Source organism: Phymastichus coffea, unplaced genomic scaffold, assembly GCF_024137745.1.
Source record: "Phymastichus coffea isolate CEN01 unplaced genomic scaffold, Cenicafe_Pcof_1.1 PCOF00153, whole genome shotgun sequence".
In the NCBI taxonomy this organism is placed as follows: domain Eukaryota; kingdom Metazoa; phylum Arthropoda; class Insecta; order Hymenoptera; family Eulophidae; genus Phymastichus; species Phymastichus coffea.
The window spans coordinates 266,960-287,149 of NW_026706964.1; the positions used below are offsets into that span (position 1 = coordinate 266,960).

At 41.2% G+C, this 20,190-nt stretch overlaps 1 protein-coding gene across 14 annotated transcripts in view; it reads left to right on the forward strand.

Annotated features, from left to right (window-relative positions):
* Positions 1-18,431, forward strand: part of LOC131672570 (uncharacterized protein CG43867) — a 126,215-nt gene extending 107,784 nt beyond the window's left edge. For 4 of the 14 annotated variants that reach the window (XM_058949879.1, XM_058949878.1, XM_058949885.1 and 1 more), the window contains 19 exons: positions 1,214-1,276; positions 6,124-6,288; positions 6,499-6,684; positions 7,272-7,519; positions 8,417-8,738; positions 9,176-9,347; positions 9,603-9,839; positions 9,919-10,210; positions 10,674-10,947; positions 11,024-11,416; positions 11,484-11,702; positions 13,697-13,992; positions 14,059-14,392; positions 14,455-14,694; positions 14,768-14,904; positions 14,981-15,110; positions 15,182-15,391; positions 15,463-15,598; positions 15,889-18,431. In XM_058949879.1, coding sequence (XP_058805862.1) covers positions 1,214-1,276; positions 6,124-6,288; positions 6,499-6,684; positions 7,272-7,519; positions 8,417-8,738; positions 9,176-9,347; positions 9,603-9,839; positions 9,919-10,210; positions 10,674-10,947; positions 11,024-11,416; positions 11,484-11,702; positions 13,697-13,992; positions 14,059-14,392; positions 14,455-14,694; positions 14,768-14,904; positions 14,981-15,110; positions 15,182-15,391; positions 15,463-15,598; positions 15,889-15,953 — 4,119 coding nt within the window. In that variant the 3' untranslated portion in view covers positions 15,954-18,431. Of the gene's footprint in view, positions 1-1,213; positions 1,277-2,569; positions 2,701-2,924; positions 3,091-3,164; positions 3,620-5,552; positions 5,609-6,123; positions 6,289-6,498; positions 6,685-7,271; positions 7,520-8,416; positions 8,739-9,175; positions 9,348-9,602; positions 9,840-9,918; positions 10,211-10,673; positions 10,948-11,023; positions 11,417-11,483; positions 11,703-13,696; positions 13,993-14,058; positions 14,393-14,454; positions 14,695-14,767; positions 14,905-14,980; positions 15,111-15,181; positions 15,392-15,462; positions 15,599-15,888 lie in introns of those variants that run through there. The other 10 variants (XM_058949887.1, XM_058949888.1, XM_058949889.1 and 7 more) reach the window with 10 other exon arrangements.
* The last annotated feature ends 1,759 nt before the right edge of the window (positions 18,432-20,190 follow it).

Below are 20,190 nucleotides of genomic sequence, written 5' to 3' on the forward strand. Positions count from 1 at the left end.
TGCGCGGGTATATCGCGCTTATTACTGCGACTGGGTTCGACGCTATGCTCAAGCAGCTTTATCGCGCGACGTTAAATGGGGCTAGTAAACCGTGAATGGAGTAATATTTGTCGTTGATGAATGCGCGGAGTGTGCCATTATTGCGCCCGATGCAATCACGGGGAGCGTCATTATGTCGAGAGGGTCGAATGTCGAATAACGAAACTTGTTGCCGGCTGATATTCGCTGCTTGATTCCTCGCAGTTTCTATGAACGGTTTCAACTTATTGAAATTTAAAGCATTACGAGAATAACTGTTCCCGTGATGTGAGAGCCACTGCAGTACACGCCGTTCGAACATTGACAACTCCGACAAACACCGCAAACATTTTCCGTACACTTGGCAAACCATCGAATCTTAAATACTACGTAAAATCCGATTCGCCGTGATATTACGCTCTCGCGTCAGAGCACCAAGACTGTCTAACGCAGCCTTTCCACGAATAATCCACAAACTGCGGGTAAGAGGGAGAGAGAGACACGCGCCCAAAATAACAAAGCAACAACTCTCTCTATCAAAACTTTCGCTGGGCGGTCAAAGGGATTCCTGGAAGCGAACGAGCCGCAGACCATTAAACCGGCTGCGGGCTCTCACCTCCTCCCATCCGAAATAAACATTAAAATCTCATTACATCCCGCCGTGGCGTTGTTGTTATGCTTTTCTTTTATTATCGGAGCGCGGGAATTATTGCTCCGCGGAAAGCCAGCCGATAAGGAGGCTAATTCCCACCGCAGGGGGCTTTTACTGTTTCGCGCGCAGCAGTCGAGGCCGGCAATTTTTTCTTACTTCTTTGCTTTTCGTCATTCGCAAAATTAGCGTTAACGACGACATGAACGATTTGTCATTGCGATTCGAAGGCTGGGGCCGTATATGCCCGTGTTCTTTTATGGTTCCGCGAGGGTGGATTTAGTGCACTGATACTAAGCCAAGAGATCGCAACGAGGAGTTGCTCTGGTTTTTTTTCACTCTTCTCCCCTTGGTATTCAAGCTATTCTTTGGTAAAAGAGAGAAGAACATATCGCGATGAGCTTACGGCTGAGCGGCGCATTTGTCTCTTTAACGAAATCTATATACGATCGAATTATCGTTTGTATTTGCCCGACTCTCCGCCCTCCTCGCAAATAAAGAGCGTCGAAATGAATCGCAAATTAACGATGAATGTGTCTGTTGCAGTTGTCGGAGCTGGAGCAGCGAGTGCTAGAGGCAGAGGGACGTGCCGACGAGGCGGAGGACAAGGTAAAGTGAATCCGACGCGTCGCGCGCAATAAGCGCTCGCTGTACTCGCATTTTGTTTCCTTATGTGGTGTATATATATGTTCGGACACTGTGTTCGATGGATCGAGCGGGTGCACCGAATCGCGCTCCTGGCGCCAGCTTGCTTCCGACAGGTGTAAGCTCTTGCAGGGGAGAGAGCTTTTACCGACCGACGATGAAAGATGGATAGGGGATGTAGTTTCATTTCGTCGCGTGTTTTTGCAATATTACATATCTTATTTTCTTATATGTCTTATCTTCTTTATGCTATCTCGACACAAGGCTGCTTGAAGCGTCCTCATTGGCATAGTTATTTTGCTAATGGGCGTATTTATTGATTAGCTTAGGTTCTGACATAAGAGGCATGATTTGGCAAATTTTATGAATGAATGAATGAAAGCTCGAAAAATCCCTTACGATTACGTTGAAAATGTCGTTTTTCTATGAGATTAGATAACTGTAGAAAATACTTTAAATCTTGAATATTATTTACACTATCCAAAGCACTGCGATCAAAATTAGCTTATCACGATTGACAACAATTATAATTTTATTACTAGGTGGCTTACAATTTCGCCGTATGCTCTAAATAGGGTCTACGTTTCCTTTGGGAATAAATTCGAATTCGATTTACAATTATTATCCTTAAAAATATTTTACATTCAGTAAAGTACATTTGTACCTGATTTATCATTAAAAGTTATCAAAAAGCAAATTACAAATTCTTTGCGAATTCTAATGATCATTCTTTGCGAATATGTTCACTCGTCAAACACTGTCATCGAATCCCCATCGTTCCCGTGTTCTCTCATTCGTCAGACTTGTTATCGCCGAAAGCCCATTACACGCAGCCCGTTTCATCCGTCAAACTGGTTGTCACCTATCCACGCGTCGACGACCGAGCCAGGTAGCGCGGCGCAAGCGCAGACTGCTAAGAATGAAAAAAAAAAAGGCGTGCTTCCCCGATAACGTTTTCACCGCGAATTACCGACGCACGATCTCGCCTCTCCGCCTGTGCGTCTGCGAGAGTTGCAGGGTGACGTGCAACTGCAGCCGAATCACTTCGGGGGTCGTGTGTGTCGTGGCCGGCGGGGCGGCTCGCGCGCCACGAGAGGGGTGGTAGCTCATTGATTTTCGCCGCGCGGTGGCGGCGAAAGAGAGAGTGTTTGGCAGGCGCTCGCTCTCTCTCTCTCTCTCTCTCTCTCTCTCTCTCTCTCTCTCTCTCTCTCTCTCTCGTGCGCGCGTACGCGCACCAGCAGACAGACGGAGAAACGCGCCTGGTTTGCAAGATGGCAGCGAGCGAAACGACCGCTCGCCGCAGATAGCCCTCGCGGTTCTTTCGTTGCTGTGTTTGGTGCGTGTGTCGTTGATTATGGATCTTGCGGGCGGCAGGTGACACGTGCAAGGTACGCCCGAGAGAGAGAGAGAGAGAGAGAGAGAGAGAGAGAGTGAGTGTGAGAGAGAGAAACGCTTCTACCGGCGGAGAGAGATAGTCGTGTGGTGTAAGTTTTCATTTCTAAAAGAAAGCCAAGCTCATCGACAGCTTTTTTGCTCGACGTTGTCCTCGTCGCGCTATTACGTAATGCGAGACTGCGAGTGATTTGTTGTTTTTTATTTGTTTGTTTTAAAGGTTCGGTGGAAAAGTGAGGTACGACGGCAGGTGATCAACCTCACGCACGAGAGTGGCAGTCGTTGACCTTACGCGTGCCTGTGTTAACGCTCAATTGCGTTTATCGACGGCGTGCATTTTCAGCTTTTTTCGCGATGGGGAACTACGACGAGTGATGGTTGAGGCGGTGCGTAGTGTTTTGCTGCAGTGTCTGCATAGTGTTGGAAGTGTCTGTGCGCCGCGAGGATCTTCCAAAGAAAACGTTCGATCGTTGCGGAGTACAAGTTGAAGTTGAGCTTGGCTGTGGCGCAAGGCTATCTACATAATTAATGGGCACTGGCAATTCATCGCTGCAGTATCTCAGTAGCCGCCAGATGGCTTTTAATCCCACTTTCATCATCGCTCTAGCGGATTCGCTTTTGTTTGCCAGTTGTCGATCCGAATGGGCTCGGAAAGAGAGTTCTGCGGGATGCTATGTCACGCGCGAGTTGAACCTTCGATGTAAAAGAAGACATTAGAGGACCGAAACTCGCAGCGCGTGCACTAAAGTCAACTCCAATGTGCAACTCGTCAATTTCGATCGATTATTCCAGTATTGCGGGACTTTGCCCTGGGACTGGTGACAGCTAAACGGCAATGAAACTATGCTAATCGACGCGACTGCGCCACGATAGCACGTGAGCGGGCGGCCGTTTGCCCGTGTATCCTGTTCAGCGGTGAGAGAGAGAGCGAGAGAGAGAGAGAGAGAGAGAGAGAGAATTCGCGTGTGCAAAATTCTGGCGAACGGCCACTCGATTTGCGGGCTTCTCTCCCTCTCGCTCCCCACTTTCGTCTAATTCGATAAAAATTTCTCGCGTCCCGCTCGATCGGGAGTGCTTGCGTTTTTGGGTCGACGCTTAATGATTTAGTAGGGATTTGAAAATCGATTTGGATTATTCGCTAAAGTTCCATTACTCGGCGCGAGGTAGTATTTTTCATTTGCGATATATCGCGAAATCTGCGTCCACGTGGACTAGTACCCTTATGGATATCTTGGATTTGAATTTATTAAAATCTTCTTAAAGTTCAATCTGATATTCTAAGTATATTTCAAAAATTTGTTCGACATTAATTTTGCTGGAAATTGTCCGTTTAATGGCCAAGATTTTATCGAGATCTATTAATTCCAGTTGAAATGCTGTAATCAGCTTTATTTTTTAAACCGTTGTTTTCATCACCGTGTTAGAATTCTTCATCGTAAATATTAAAATTAGTCAACTATACTTGACGAACGATTGTAAATCTGCCATTATCTGGCCTCTAATCCTCATTCGTAATATAATCCCTTTGAGAGAACAAGTTTTCCATTCAATTTTCGATTCACATAAAAACTTTTAAAGATCGAATTGTGAGTGTCTACGAAATCTCATCGCATTTGCCACAATTTATGAAAACTCTTGTAGTACAGGTAGATGGCATGACATCTTATACACACTATAATACAGAGAGTTATGGTTTTTAAGGCCATCCCCGAAAAATAATTTGGCGAACGTCTTTTCCCATCGACACTTCATTCTTTGGTATTTAACCTCATTGGGATTTGTTATTTAACAAGTATATTGTACAATGAATAAATAATAAAAACATCCGAATAAAAACCAATGCGTTCGTTAGAATTCCAGAAAACTGAGAAAAAAAATTTTGTTTCGATAATTTTCCAGATTAAAGCAACTACTCGACGCAAAGGCGTCTCTCGCATTAATGAAAACACGTAACATAAACGTTTCCCATCAATGCTCATCTCGCCCCCACCTCCACCCTCATGAGGCACCGATCCCCAATGTGATTCAGCTGTTCGAGCAATCATCATCGTGTGTGTCGTCGTTCTCGACGGGGAAAAAAATGCGAGCGCGTAAGGGTCACGGAACTCTCGTCGCCGGCACATGTGTTCGTGTAAGCGCCCCCTTGCTCGTTGGCCGCTCGCCAGAAGTAGCAGCCATGACTCACCCACCGTCGTCGTCTACGTCGCCGGCGTTTTCAGTCGCGAGCTCGACTGTCGCCCGATCGCACGGCAACCCGCTCCGCTCTGTGTGCGACACCCAGGCTTTTCCTTTCAATCATGGATTTGATATTGAACGGTAAACTGACGCTTCATTTCTCTCCTTTCTCTTTATTTTTGTCCAATTCTCCGCTTTGTCTGTTGATGATGATGGCTTTGTAAAGGCTTCTTCTACACTTTGGCTTTGTTGGAAAAGAGCGAGCTTGAAACGTTATGTATACACAAAGCTTCTGTAGGTATATTATACTATTTTTCATTTTTTTCATTTGTTTGGAACGACGAAAATTTATTCGTGCGCGCGCGAAGACCAAGTAAAAAAAGGGGGGTTGTAGTGCTGCCGGCCGGTATTGATTTCCCTCGTGGCGGTTATATAGCGTGTGCCAGAGGGGCTCCCCCTTCTCTTTTCAGGAGTCACCGCGACATCGATTTTTTTCTTTTTTTTCTGTTTGTTTTTCTTTTTTTTTCGACAGATGTTCTCGCAGAAGATCTCTCTCCGCACGCGGCCGCACGTGTTTTTTTTTTTTTTTTTTCGAACACTCTTGCAATTTACTTTGGCTTTGTATCCTTTGTTCGTTTTAAACAAGTGAAAGTGTTAAAACATTTGGTTATAGGCTAATGTAGAATGTCATCGTCGAGTTATGAGCATATCAGCCATGTTAAGGAAAAGGTACAGTTATGCTAAATTGATTTATCCGTAGATAAAACGCCTAAACTAGTTATTTCTCTATCTTTTATTTTACGTATCATGAAATTAGTTTGAAGTGAGAGACTTTGGCGGATCCTAGTGCACGTGACTTGCTGTGGCCGCGCCGTCTCTTATTATTATTTTGCCCGCGGGTGCATCCGCTCCTATGTACATAAATAAAACGATGATCCATAGGACATCAAACCATTGACGATCTCTTAGTGAATTTCGGCACGTCGGATGATTGTTGGTGGAAGTACAGCGATCCGCGGTCGGAAGAAGCCTTGACGTTTGTTCGTTCGTTAGCGGAGACAAGCTTTTTGCATTCGTCAATCTGGCGCGCTTGGCCGAAAGCTTCTCTCACTGATACGCTCACGCTCCCACGAGCGCCGATCGTTGCGATAGCGCTGAAGCGAATCCAACAGTCATCCACGGTAGCTCACGAGAGAATCGAGAAACGGCACCGTGGAACAGAAAGGTCTTGTTGCGTTGCGCAGGTACGGATGATGGAGGAGCGGCTGGTGAAGGGTGAATACTGCCTGAGCACCTCGCAAGTGGATTCACCAGGTCAATCGACTTCGCTGCCGTCCACCTCTGGGGCGCAGAATGACGAGGTGCACTGCGCCTGCATCAGCAAACTAGAGACCCAGGTGGAGGAGCAGGTAATTCCATTTGCTATTAATCGAGTTTTCGCTCATCCTCCCACCGAGAATTAACCGCGCCCGAAAGGCCCTTTCTCTTTCCGAAAGCATCGCGAGAGCGCGCAGAGTGCATCCTTGCCTCCGGCGACGTGAAAGGCGAGCGACCAAAATAACCACTTTAGTAACACATGCTGTGTGTGTCGCGTCGCGTGTGCATGTGTGTGCTTGCAGCGCCAGCTCCGGCTGCAAGACGCCCGCCAAGTGGAGGCCAAGGCAGCTCGCATCAAGGAGTGGGTGACGAATAAGCTGCGCGAGCTCGAGCAGCAGAATCAGCACCTACGCGAGCAGAACAACAAGTGCAACCAGCAGCTCGAGCTGCTTCGCAATCACATCACCAACATCGGCCTTAGACCACCCGTGAGTTTTTCGCAGTCACCGTTCGTCCCATAACGTGGACTAAAGTCTGCAAAGGTTCATCGAGTGCCAGTTGGATGTTGCGCTAATTCATGGCTTTAGCTACGCTAAGCTGAGATGTCGAATAGATAAATATCAATGGCAACAATTTTCGACTGTTCATTTGTAGCTCCAACAACTATTCTATGTGTGTAGGGGCTCTAATTTAACATTCAATTATTTTAAATTTGGACATTTGAACAAAAAAATTATATTTATCGAATCTCACTTAAAAACCTATTGCATTCGAGGTAGTTGACAATTTTTTGAGAACCACGTCAATTTCATATTTTACCAAATTTTTTGCTGGAGTTCTAACAAATAATTTCATTGCTAAACATTCCTTGCCTCGCTGAGATATTTAAAAAGCATTAATTTTGTCTTATGCTCATCGGCGACAAAACAGAACCGAATAATTTTTCTATGCGCGCCAAATTCTTTTGATGGTCGAATCAAAATTGAAAACAAGCGCAATCTCCCGATAACCGTCCGCGCGAATCGTTCGTCGCACCTACGCCCATGACTCACGCTCGCCTCTTTAACACACGTAGATTCTGCCGACATCGCGAGCCTCCTTATCGTTGGACGTCGATCCGAGTTTGCGCAGGCGCTCGGAGAATCTCGAGGGTACGGGCCAGGTGGTCGTCGGCGGCACCTCGGACCGAGCGTCAGCATCACACCAGCAGCCGACGTCTTCGCAATTGCCCGAGCCACAACAATCGACGAGACACCGACGACACCTATCAGCCTGTGGCACCATTCACCAGACCACCGGCCAGAACGTCAATATGGATGCAACGTGAGTTTTCCTCCGTTAATTTTGTCTTATTCTTGGGAAGCTCCCATAACTTTCTCTTGCCAATTGGCAAAGTAGGCTAGTAGATGTGTTTCGGCTGGAATTGTACTCTGGGGAATTGGCATTTTATCGCGTTGGTAGTTGAGATTGCAGCTCGTAGCGTTGCGACTCAAAGAGGTTACTTGATTAATGCAAGCCTCCTCTTGAAAACGCCGCACGTACTCGTCGATATCCTGCGGAATTGCATTCTTCTCTTTTCACATCCCCATTGCAATTCCTTTGGATAAATCAATACATTGCTGAAGCGGCAAGAATTTCGCAAAGATCTTGTTTTGATAAAACAATGATATCATTTTATTATCGGTGGCTTGATTAAATCCGACTCATTTTATGCTCTTCTTTCGATTATTATTTTTATTATTATTATTTCAGTACTAAGAACTATGAGTCAAATAATTGTTGCTGTTGAAAATATTTATTTTTATCTCCAAATAATGATTTGTTTAAACACTGATTTAACTTGAATTTTCAATTGTAATAATCAATAGACCATTATTAGCAACTGCTTAGATTTGAATATTTAAGAAAAATGTTCATGTAGGTCGTTGTGATTGTGATTTTGATTATCATTAATAAAATTATAATTATTTAAGTTATTTAAATATAACGGGAAACTTAATAGATCATTATGTTATCCTTGAATTCTGAGTTGGATGAAATCTTTGCTAACAACGTTATCTTACTATCCATTAATGTGTGAAAAAACCCAATATGTAAAAATAATCGACATCGACTTTGGACTACTCGTCAATTCGCAATCTCAACGGCGCAAGCTTTTCGTTGTTGCGGCAGAAATGCCGACGTGAAATCCGTCAAAACCATCGCATCCATCTCTTTCAGTCTGCTGTCCGAAGAGCTCGCCGCGGCCGTGGAGAATCTCGTGATGCTGCCGACCAGTATAGTTTCAGCATCGGCGGCAGTGTCAGAAGGCAGCTTAAGCCGGGACAGTTATATAGCCGACAGCTGCGTGGTCGACAACGACAACGAGCAACTGCACGACTACGCCGAAATTTACACTCCGTGTCGCGAAGGCCCAGCCACGGCGCCGTGGGGCCAGCAGAATAATCAAGGGACTGCGGCGACTGTCGAAGACGTCGGCACACCAAGGCCGCCTACGCCGCCGTTACACAGGTTCCCGAGCTGGGAGGCCAAGATTTACCAGGTGACCGACGCCGTCGTTTGCGCGGGGACCGAGGCTACGGTAGCTCCATCTTTTTACGATGATGTTTTGTCCTCGTGTGCTGTGATATCACCTGTCTCTTTTTTCCACGTGGTGTGCAATTAACATCGAATGTTCCTTTTTTTTTGTGTGTTTTGATTTAGATCATTGTATTTTGATTTTTGTTTCGGAGTGATCATATTGTAGAGTTTATGAAAAACGCGTTTCGGTCCCCGCTCTTGTGAGTTTTCACACTAACAGACTGGCTTTATTAGATAATACTGTCTCGCTATGAGAAAAAATTTTGATGTTTCTCGCGATGTCAATTATCTTCGTAAGGAGCGACTATTTTTATTCGACAAATATATTGCATGCTCAAACACCACATAGATTTTTAACGAATCATCAGCTAAATCTTATTTCAACTTTCTGTGAAATAGGTTGCCGACGGAGGCCTAGGGATCGGACCTCCAACAAACGATGACCCGTCCATACCTTCGACGACTACGAATACAACGTCGTCGAAACACTCACACGCAGGACATAATCTCACGGGACACAATTTGCAAGGATATTGCGACATTTCTGTGCCAGTTTATGCCACGGTCAAAGGTATGTGAACTGAATGTTTGTGCCGAGAGATCGCTTTCGATCTCATGTACGTTTCGTGAGCGCTGAGCGTGCAGACGATCTAATTAATTTCTCAGACTAAAATGATTTGTAGTTACGTCGCCAAAGAACTCTAAATTAATGAAAAGATGAATGTAGTGTGCTGAACAGTGCCAGCGCGGTGTATTTTCATTATATTTAATATTTATTTTCATTTGGAGTATCTATCATCATCATTAATTTCCAACGAATCTATAGGGCGAGCTAGTCAGATAAGGTCGATGCCATTCGGTGACAGTTCGGACGACAGTTCCGACGGCGAGGATCACCAGAATCAAACGGAAACCAACACGCGAATAACCAATAGTTCCTCGGAAAACACCGACTCATCCCTCGGCAGTGCCAGCAGCCCATCAAAAAGTGTCAAAACCACCAGTAGCCTGAGTCCTGCTAAACGTAGTTCCAGCGGTTCACCAAGCAAGAGCGTCAAACGCGGTCAGTTCGAATTTTCACGATATTTCTACGCAGACAGAAAAAAAAATCTCGTCAATGTCTGCTTTTTTTAACGTGACAGACACTTCTTTAGAGTCGGGGTTGTCGGAAGACTACGCTATTCCACCTGACGCTCTCAGCTCGACATCACTTGAATCCAGCATGCCAAGTTTACTTATGAGAGTTTCCGGGGAGAGTCCTAAGAGACAAGAATCACTGGAGAAAGCTGGTCACTTAGCTAAGCTTGGTGGAAAATTGAAAACTTGGAGAAAAAGGTATTTCGTGCTAAAAAATGGGACGCTGTGCTATTGGAAGAGTCAGAATGACGTTAATCGAAAACCCCAAGGACAAATTCTTCTTGACGAAGTTTGCAGGTTGGTTTATTTTTTGGCATGTTCAGAAATTAAATTGTATCGTGATTTTTATTGTTATTTTGAAGAAACGCTATGGTTCGTTATTGATAATTATTTTTCGTATATTTTTAACGTTTCAAACTTCCGATCTATAATTATTTCACCAGATGGCTTTTCTAGTAGTTTCTTTTCTCCAACAACAAAATTTTTATGATTGATCAATTAATCAGCGTGTCTCATTTGAATTTTAACAAATTTGATGTTAATTATTAAGTTGTTTAGGTCGTTTATATCGAGTATGATACATTGATGAATGGAAAATGTTCACGCACCGACTAATCACATAACATCTAAATTTTCTGTCGAATAAAATAATGAAATCCTAGTAAACTATTCAAAAATTGCAACGTGAACGTAAAGATGCTTTAGATAAGCTTTTAAGTAATCATTGAAACAAAAATAAGAAAAAATAACGTTCTCACAGGATAAATCGAGCAGAAGGAGCAGCGACTTTCGAAATAGCAACCGGCAAGAAAACCTATTATCTCACTGCTGATTGCATAGCGACAATGGAAGACTGGATACGCGTGTTGCAAAATGTACAGAGGCGAAACGCAACGAAATTATTACTCAGCAGAGAAGACAATAAACCAACGATTCAAGGTTGGCTCACGAAAGTGAAGAACGGCCACGCGAAGAAATGCTGGTGTGTCCTAATCGGCAAAATGTTCCTTTACTTTAAGTGCCCCAATGATACCGTGAGTTACTTTGCACACGTGCATGGCTACAAACAAAAATAACTGCAAACTAATTGCAACATTCAATCTTCTACAGCAAAATCCAATAGGCCAAATAAACATGCGAGATGCGCGAGTAGAAGAGGTCGAGCACCTGTCGGACAGTGACAGCGAGGAACGTGACTCGGAAAGTAGCCAAGAGTATACTATCGGTATATTTCCCTCGCATCAAGGCCCCACTTATCTGCTATTGCAGCAGAAGCAAGATAAGGATAACTGGCTGTACCATTTGACGGTTGTGTCTGGCGGTGGACCTAACGCTGGTACACAGTACGAGCAACTAATTCAGAGGTTGATGGAAACTGATGGTGATCCTAATTGTGTTCTTTGGAGGCATCCGTTGTTATTACATTCGAAAGAAAATATTACCAGTCCACTGACTAGTCTTACTTCGGAGACCTTACAATCGGAAGCGGTTAAGTTGTTCAAGGTAGGAAATAAAAAAAACTTTTTTTTATGATAATTAAAATATTAACCCGTTCATTTCGCCGATCCAGGCTGTCCAACTATTCATGTCAGTCGCGGTCGAGCAAGCAGGTATCGACTACCACGTGGTTCTCGCGCAAAATGCATTACAGCAGTGCTTGGATCAGCCGGAATTACAGTCGGAATTCATCTGTGCATTGGTAAAGCAGACGAGTCGTCATACGCAGCATCGTATTGGCGTACAGGTAAAAAAGGCCGCCAAAATTGTGTCGCTGGGCACTGCGCGCGTTGTAAGTCCTGCTTATTTGTTTAACAAGCGAAAATAATCACTCCGCTCCACCGTTTCTCTCAGAGTTCGATTTGCTATCAAATGAGAAACTGTGTGGCGGAAATCACTTGGTCAAGTATCGAAATTAATATCAATATGCTTTTTGAAACAAAAAATAACATGAAATATCGTTTAATTAAATTATTTCGAATCAAGCGATATTTCAATACTCGAGACGATCAAGTAAGTTGGTAGTCCTATTATGTGTGGTAATTCACCTCACTAATTGACGATTAACAAGTTTCTTACTAGCCGTAGAATTTTGCGTTAACAAAAATGCAGATTATACTTGACGAAGTATTAACAAATAATTTTAGTTTACGAAATCACTGAATCACATTTCACTATCATTTGCTGCTTTGAATGTGCTGCTGCTACTGATATATTCACTATAATCACATAATTGCATGCATTGTTCAAACACAACCTAATACATTTCACCGACAGAACAGAATTAAATTTAATTTTACAAAAAAAAATAACGTTGACTCTGTTTTCACACATAATCAATATATCATATGAATCATTTACTTTAGAACGCTCAAACCATCGTGCCGAACGTACTTTGAAAATTAACAATTCATTCAACGTATTGATTTGATTGCGTGTTATCACTTATTGAATTGAAGCTTTGCACTAGATGTTAGATTAAAAACATAAAAAAACAAAAGTACGTTCAGCGTCACGCACACACTTGCAGAATGGTATGTTGGTGTACATTATAAAAGAAAAAGAAAGTTTTTGAATGACGAAGTCTTACACACATGAAAAACTCGATTTTTTTTCTACCCGTTTCTTTTGTTGGCGTTCTTTATTTTTTCATTTGCATCATACATAGCTGGTTCTCTCTTTCTCTCTCTCTCTCTCTCTCTCTCTCTCTCTCTCTCTCTCTCTCTCTCTCTCTCTCTCTCTCTTTCTCTTTCTATAGTTTTCACTCTTCTTCAATGATATCTCTAATTATTTATTTGAAAGTCAAGATTTATTTTTCAATCACTGTGTTAATATTTGAATGATGCTTAGAAAATTCTAGTGACAGCTAGCTCACGACACCTTCGGTGTAGAATGTTTTTTGTTGACTATATTAGGTTGGCCGATGATGATGATTTCGTTTCATATTAGTCTCACGCCATTTCTTACGTTTATCCTATTAATAGAGCTTATATATGACTGAGTCAATTTTTATATAAAAACTTAATATTATCCTCTTCACAAGTGTCTTATCTACTCTTATCTATTACATGTGGTAGACATGTAGGTGTTACTCATTCCCTTTTTTTTCAATGTCTCAGGATATGAGGTTTTACGTTTATACGAACACATTAACTCTTTTTCAAATACTTTGCTGTGGCCCCTTTGAATATCCTCCATTGCTTCTACTAACTGGAGGGCAAACATTTTGGTTTTTTTTATTAGACCCCTTGCTATTTTGGTGAATTTTATGATATTTTATTCCTTTATACACATTTTCAAATATATACGCTTGTATTTTTATATTTACCTATGAGTATGCTACGGTTCCTCATAAATATATAAATATTTATCATAGCTTACTTGTTATTCAGATTTTGAGAAATTTTTATCGGAGTAAATAACGAAAAATGTGATGTATAACGTGATACTTTATATTTAAAAAAAAGCGTTGTCAATTATAGCTAAAAATATTCAATGAATTGTACCTCGGAATAAAATTTATTTTATATTGATGAGTAGCTTTCCAAGTTGAAATTGTGAATCCTATTTCAAGCCAACGTTTTTTTTTCATCGTTTATGATTTTTCACTGTTCTTTCTCAATTCAACCATCAATTTTCACCCTTGTAAAGTTAAATAACTAAAAGCAAAAGAGAGACCATAAAAGAAAAATCGAGTAGTACTGGTTCGTTCTTGAAATAAATAAATAAATAATGAAATAAAAGCATTCGTCAAGGAAGTACGCCAGCATAGCCTAAATCTTGCAGCAACTCCTGCTGTGCGCGACGCAGTCGCTGTTCACGTGCGACGCGCAAGGTGCGAGCACAGGGGCCGAGACCCCGGATAACGCGGATGCGCAGTCGACCGCGTCAACGTCTCACAGTCCCTCGTTGGCACAGGCACACTCCACGGCCAATCTGCTCGACTGCAAGACCAATCCGGCCCAGTACGTGTTCGTCCAGGGATGGCAATTGCTCGCCCTGGCCGTCTCCCTGTTCCTGCCCAGAAATAACAGGCTGTTGTGGTACCTCAAGCTGCACCTGCAGAGGAACGCCGACACCAAGTGAGTACTTAGCTCGAGCCGACTCGACGGGGTCACCATTAACGGATATCCTGACTCGCGCGGCAGGACGGAGTACGGCAAGTACGCGACGTATTGCGAGCGCGCTGTGGAGCGCACCCTACAGAACAGCAGTCGCGAGGTGAAACCGTCGCGCATGGAAGTATTGTCGATCTTGCTGAAGAACCCTTACCACCACTCGCTGCCGCACGCCATACCCGTGCACTTCCTAAATGGCACGTATCAGGTGGTCAGCTTCGACGGCAGCACCACCATCGAGGAGTTCCTCGCGACGCTTAATCAAGAGATCGGATGCAGAGACGTGCATCAGTCGGGCTTCAGTCTGTTTAGCGACGATCCGATCGAGAAGAATTTGGAGCACTACATCGATCTGCAGGCTAAGGTACATTTTTTAAAGTAAGCGCGCTCGAATTCACCGATATAACTCGACGATTTCTCGTCCAGCTGTGTGATATAATTTCCAAATGGGAAACGGCTCTGCGAGAAAAGGGTTCCGGCAAATTCGAGAACACGAGAGTGATCCAGCTGACGTACAAGTCCAGACTGTATTGGAGGCACGCTGCCAAGATGGAGACAGATCGCGAAAGGCTGCTACTGTGCTATCAAGTCAATCAGCAGGTGGTGCACGGCAGATTCCCGCTCAATCGTGAACTTGCGTTCGAACTTGCTGCTCTCATGGCACAGGTGAAAGCTCGATTTTCCGGATAAAGATTCGAGAGTTGTTCGGATCATTCGTTGAACGTGTGAATCTTTACAGATTGACTTCGGAGAGTACAACGCGGAAAAAGCTCGTGGCAGCGGCCCAGGCAGCAATCCCCATCATTTAGTGTTACAAGCATTGGACAAATTCTACCCAGTCAGATATCGCTCAAACATCACTGCTGATCAGTTGAGGTATACTTCCTTAAACAATTGCAGTTTTTCATGAAATTGGCAATGTCGAGCGACTAATTACCATGCGCTTTTGCAGGGAGTTACAAGAGAAGCTCCAAGAAAAGTGGATGTCGTTGAAAGGCCGCAATATACTCGACTGTGTGAGGATATACCTTACTTGCACGCGAAAGTGGCCCTTCTTCGGCGCGACGCTTTATCAGGCCAAGGTAAGCACAACATAACTGTTACCTCATACGGCCACAAGTATTACGACTAATGAAAACACTCGTGCATACAGTTGAAACAATCAGAGTCGACGACAGTTTGGATAGCAGTATCAGAGGATAGTGTTACTTTGCTCGAATATCAAACTATGGCCGTAATGTGCCGTTACAATTACGCTAATATTGTTACTTTTGGTGGTTGTTTGGATGACTTCATGCTCGTTGCATGTCCCGACGAAGGTGCAGCTGAACAGAAGCTTCTGTTTGCGCTGAGTAAGCCTAAGGTAAGAGTTGACTATTTCCTCACGGATGTTCGAGTGATCGCGTATTAATTAAATATTGAGATTTCTTGCAGATATTAGAGATAACGTTGTTAATAGCGGATTATATGAACGCGCTGGGCCACGCTTTGCCTGGAACCCCGCAGATGAATACACTTACGCGGAACGGTTCTCATCGTTCTATCAAATCTACATTGAGAGCTACAACCGGTGCGTATATACTCTTTTCAACACTCCGTGCGCAAAGTGCATCTTTCCCGCACGTTCGGCAAAAAACGTGCATTGAAAATCGCACTTTCCATACGTCGTATTGAAAAATACGGTACGGCACATATTCGAGAAAGAGTTTCTCGTCTTGTGTACCTTTCCACCCTCGCTTCGCTCGGGCGTAATCGCCACACGAGACAAGAATCTACTTTCCCGCACTTGTATCGTAATGCACTATAAAATGACTATGTCCCATTGGAAAATTGGCCTTTTCATTAACAATACTTCCGTAGGTTCAAGCTGTCTTCCTACGCAGCCTGATATTCTTAAGTCAACGCCCGATCATCAGCGCCCATGAGATACCAGCATGAATCATTCGGAAGAGTCCGAATTGTTTTACACTTGCAAGCAGTCCGGCGCAATAAAAGCCATGCGTTACTCGAAGGTACTAAAACACACATCCTAAGGGTTATACTTGCTCAAGACCCTATTTCTGTAAATAAGAAATTAAGAAGTGACTCTTCGCGCGTTAGAAACAGAGTTTTGACATCCGAACTGCCTAATTAATTTATGGATTTTGTGACGTATTTTAGGCTTAAAAATAACAAAAAAAATTCCCTCCTAATCCTCTCCTCTCCAATTTAAGATCGATGATTTTTTGCTACACTACGTTTATATTTCCTACGACGAGTTTATATAGGAAATACCCCTTGTGTACATATTATATAGAATTATACATAGTTTACATAACGCTACGTGTATTTAGGGAAGGACTGAATCACTTTTATAGTTTTTAAAAATGGCCATCGTTGAGTAGCATATATTATATTAGTAATGACTCTCTGATCCACGTTGTTTAGATACCAATTTTTGAAAACGTAATCAAGCGTAAAAATTCCACATAATGTCGTAGGGACCGAATTTTTTTCTATTTTGTTTGCGAGGTGGATTACATTTACTACTAGAATATTTTGGCTAAAATGGTAATCCGGGAAAAACTTGATTTGATTTCTTTTTAATTTTCCAATCCATTTTTTTAAAGATTTTTACAGTATTTTTACTTTAATAGAAATGGTTGATATTATTACAAATTAGTATGGATGCAATTTTTCTTTTGAATATTTAAGAAGCAAGATTTTACTGTATCACGTAAAACGCGATATACACGCGTTATTTGAAACAATAAGTAATTTACAGGCAGAAAGATCGTCTTATACGTAACACTCGTTTTTAATTAGTTTTTTAAAGCAAATGCGTGAGAATGTATTGATATAATTGAAGGGTGCCTAAAAATGATAAAGAAGTAATATACATTGTACGAAACAAAAACTAACAAATTAACGTATCGAATGTAAAATCAAGATGTGCAACGATTGCGTCTAACGAAGTAGTAGGATGCGAGATATATTTCGTTGATAGCTAGTCTTACATTGAATTGCTTAATTTATGAATAGAAGCCGAGGCACAATAAAAAAAAATTATTGTAATATAGTACGACCAAGTAGGTAATAATGATAATTATTTTTAATTTTCTGAGAGGATAAAGTCACTTTCCAATCAAAAATTATTTGTAGTGATTTTTGCTATATTGTTTGTGTTGTTTTGGATTGTTAAATCAAATTTGCCTTTTGGAACGTGTATTTTTTAAAAAGATCATTTTAATTCGATAGATTGTTTTTATTTGATGTTGATATTATTTATGGAGAAATTCATACAGAGTATCTTATATTTACAATTATTGAATAATCATCTTTAATTTATATAATTGTTTTTGTTCTTTGCGATTGTTGCTTGTGTGCGTGTAATTAGATAGTTTAGCGCTTTTATGATTCGAAATTATATCATGCGAAAGATGATTGTATCCTCTTTTATTGTACAAAAGAAATGTAGCTGGAAGTGAGTGATACTAACATATACTGCTTGATTTTTTCTTTTTTTTTTTATTAACATCGCACATGCTTTTATTATAAGTTGGTTTGGCAGTTTTGTACATCGAGTGCTTGTAGCGCCATTGATAACTATAATAGAAGTCTTCCTTTATCAATTAATCGCAATTGAAATATTTTGTGTGTGTGTGTGTGTGCGTGTGCGTGTGTGTGCGCGAGCGCATGTGTGTGGTACGTCTGTGTGCGTGTATGTATAGCAAAAAAAAACTAAACTAAATAAAATGAGAAGGGCTTTTGTGCAATACGTACAAAACTCCTGAAAACCTAGAAGTCACAAGGAAAGAAGAATTAAGGACCTTTGAATTATATTTTTTTTCAAAAAATATAAACAAACAATAGTTTGAAAGAAATTAGTATGCGCAGCGATATTTTTCAACTTACATATACTAAATGGTCGGAGAGAAAGAAGGATTAACGAGCACAAACGAAAAACCTAAAATTCTTTCGTGCTAATTTAGGAACGCGAATGGATAGCAGTACAAAAAAAGGTGGGGTGAAATTTACGAAGAGAGAAAAGAGTATATGACACTTTGTCCTTAGTTTTTTATAAAGAAAAAACAATAAAGAAAGAAACGTCGAAGAAAGAGAAGAAATCAATTCGTTGTGTATATAATTCTATTAATATTGTATGTGACGCTACTATACATATAATAGGTATACTTGCTAAATAAATATTATTCTGCCTGACAGAATAATGAAATAAAGAGAGTAATTGAAGAGAAAGAGAAAATAAAATAAATTTGCCAAGCATGGCACGTACTACCGTGCGACTCATTGTAGATCTTTATTTATTATTTATTCGCGAAATCTAAATGGACGCTAGAAGCGTAAAATAATGTATGACAAACTATGATACATTGTACTATTGTACAAAATAATAAATATATTATGCTCGAAACATCACAGTGTGCTCATTTTCTTGTTACACTTTTTTATTCGTTTAGTCATTTATATAGACAGACGAAGTTAATAAGATTTCGTAGAAATGACCACCTTCGGAGATTTCCTTTTTATCCATTAAAGAAGAACTAATGCCTATCGTATCTGAGTTTGACAGCTAAGGGAAGACAGTATTTTCTATCGAATACTTGTAGTGGACAGACATAAGCTTGTCTTAGTTTTAATAAAAAAGAATAAGAAAACCTGTCAAATTCAAGCAGTTTACGTTTCTTTTAATAAGAAAAGATCGAGATTGTTCTGACTAAAATAAAGTAAAATAGAAGTGCTAGCGCCGCGTACGAAAAAAAATGGAGTTACAAGAAAGACCAACTGCTAAAAAAAGTTGGAAGAAGGACACAAAATCACAAGAGCGTAACACTGAAAATCACGAAGGTAAGTAATCGGTGGAAAATAAAATAACATAACACGCACCTGCTATTTTGACAAAAGAACAAAAAAGCTTCTTTGCGTCGGTTTCAAACTGAGCTTACTTAGCGATGATAAATGTAATGTAGCATTAAAATAATAATCCTCATAACAAGGAATTTGGCTGCAACGTTTCAACAATATTTCATTTAGAGTTCAAAATATTTTTATAACTTCATTGAAATATTTTTGAAATATTTATACGACCGTGTTTAAGCTGCAGAAGTGTTATAGGGAAGGTTGCTGTTGGACCTTTCAAAATTTATCTTATATATTTCAACAAAACTTTTTAGCAGCTTTTCCTTCAATATTCTATTTTATATTTACTTTTCTGTTCTTCATACATTCTTCTCGGGCTTTTAGGCTTTCTCACCACTACCTTGGTGCAAGACGCACTTTTATTTTCATTTTTCTTATTTATTTGTTTTTTTAATACCCTTTTGTGCTCTCTTTTTTTTCTTTCGCGATGCTACTCAATTCAATGCACATACTAATTTAATATCAATGAACATTTTCAAGTAATTTTCCACACATCTTTTCTAAAATTGTGATAATATTTCAAAAATCTTTCATGAAATAATTTTTCCGATGTTACTACAAGGTTTTTACAAAGCTTTTATGAAATATTTTTAAAGTTGATAGGTATTTCAGTGAAAGATTATTGCGATATTTTGTAACATTACAAAAAATTTCATTAAAATATTTATAAATTATTTCTGAAACATTTCTGCTATATTTGTGCCAGGTTTTTAGGACGTGTTGCATTGTCATTTTATCTTACATTACAATAATCAATGTTATGTGGGTAAAATAAAAAACAATTGTCAAATATTTTTCGAATGTCGCTTCAAATTGGGTAATTACTCCGCAGATGCGGATGCCATAATAGCCCAACGGAATTTCCCTTTCGGCCCCTACCCTCAAACGATGAAATGCCCATACTGTCGAGGTCAGATGACAACTCGCATGGAAATTCATCCAACTATCAGAACACACCTGACAGCCGCGCTGCTGTTCCTCACCTGGTGATACATGTCACTTGTGCAATATAAACGTACACTTTACATAATGAAAGCCGTTCTGTTCGACAGCTTATGGCCGTGCATCCCGTGCGTCTATTGCTCCGACAGCTGCCTCGTGCACAAGCACTATTGCGATCACTGCGACAAGTACCTCGGCAGGAGCAACTTTCTGAGCAGCCTTCGACGAGCGCCTAAGTAAGAAGAAGTGCTTTTTGCATCATGCGAAGCTAGAATTATAAGGCAGACGTTGACGTAATCGGTG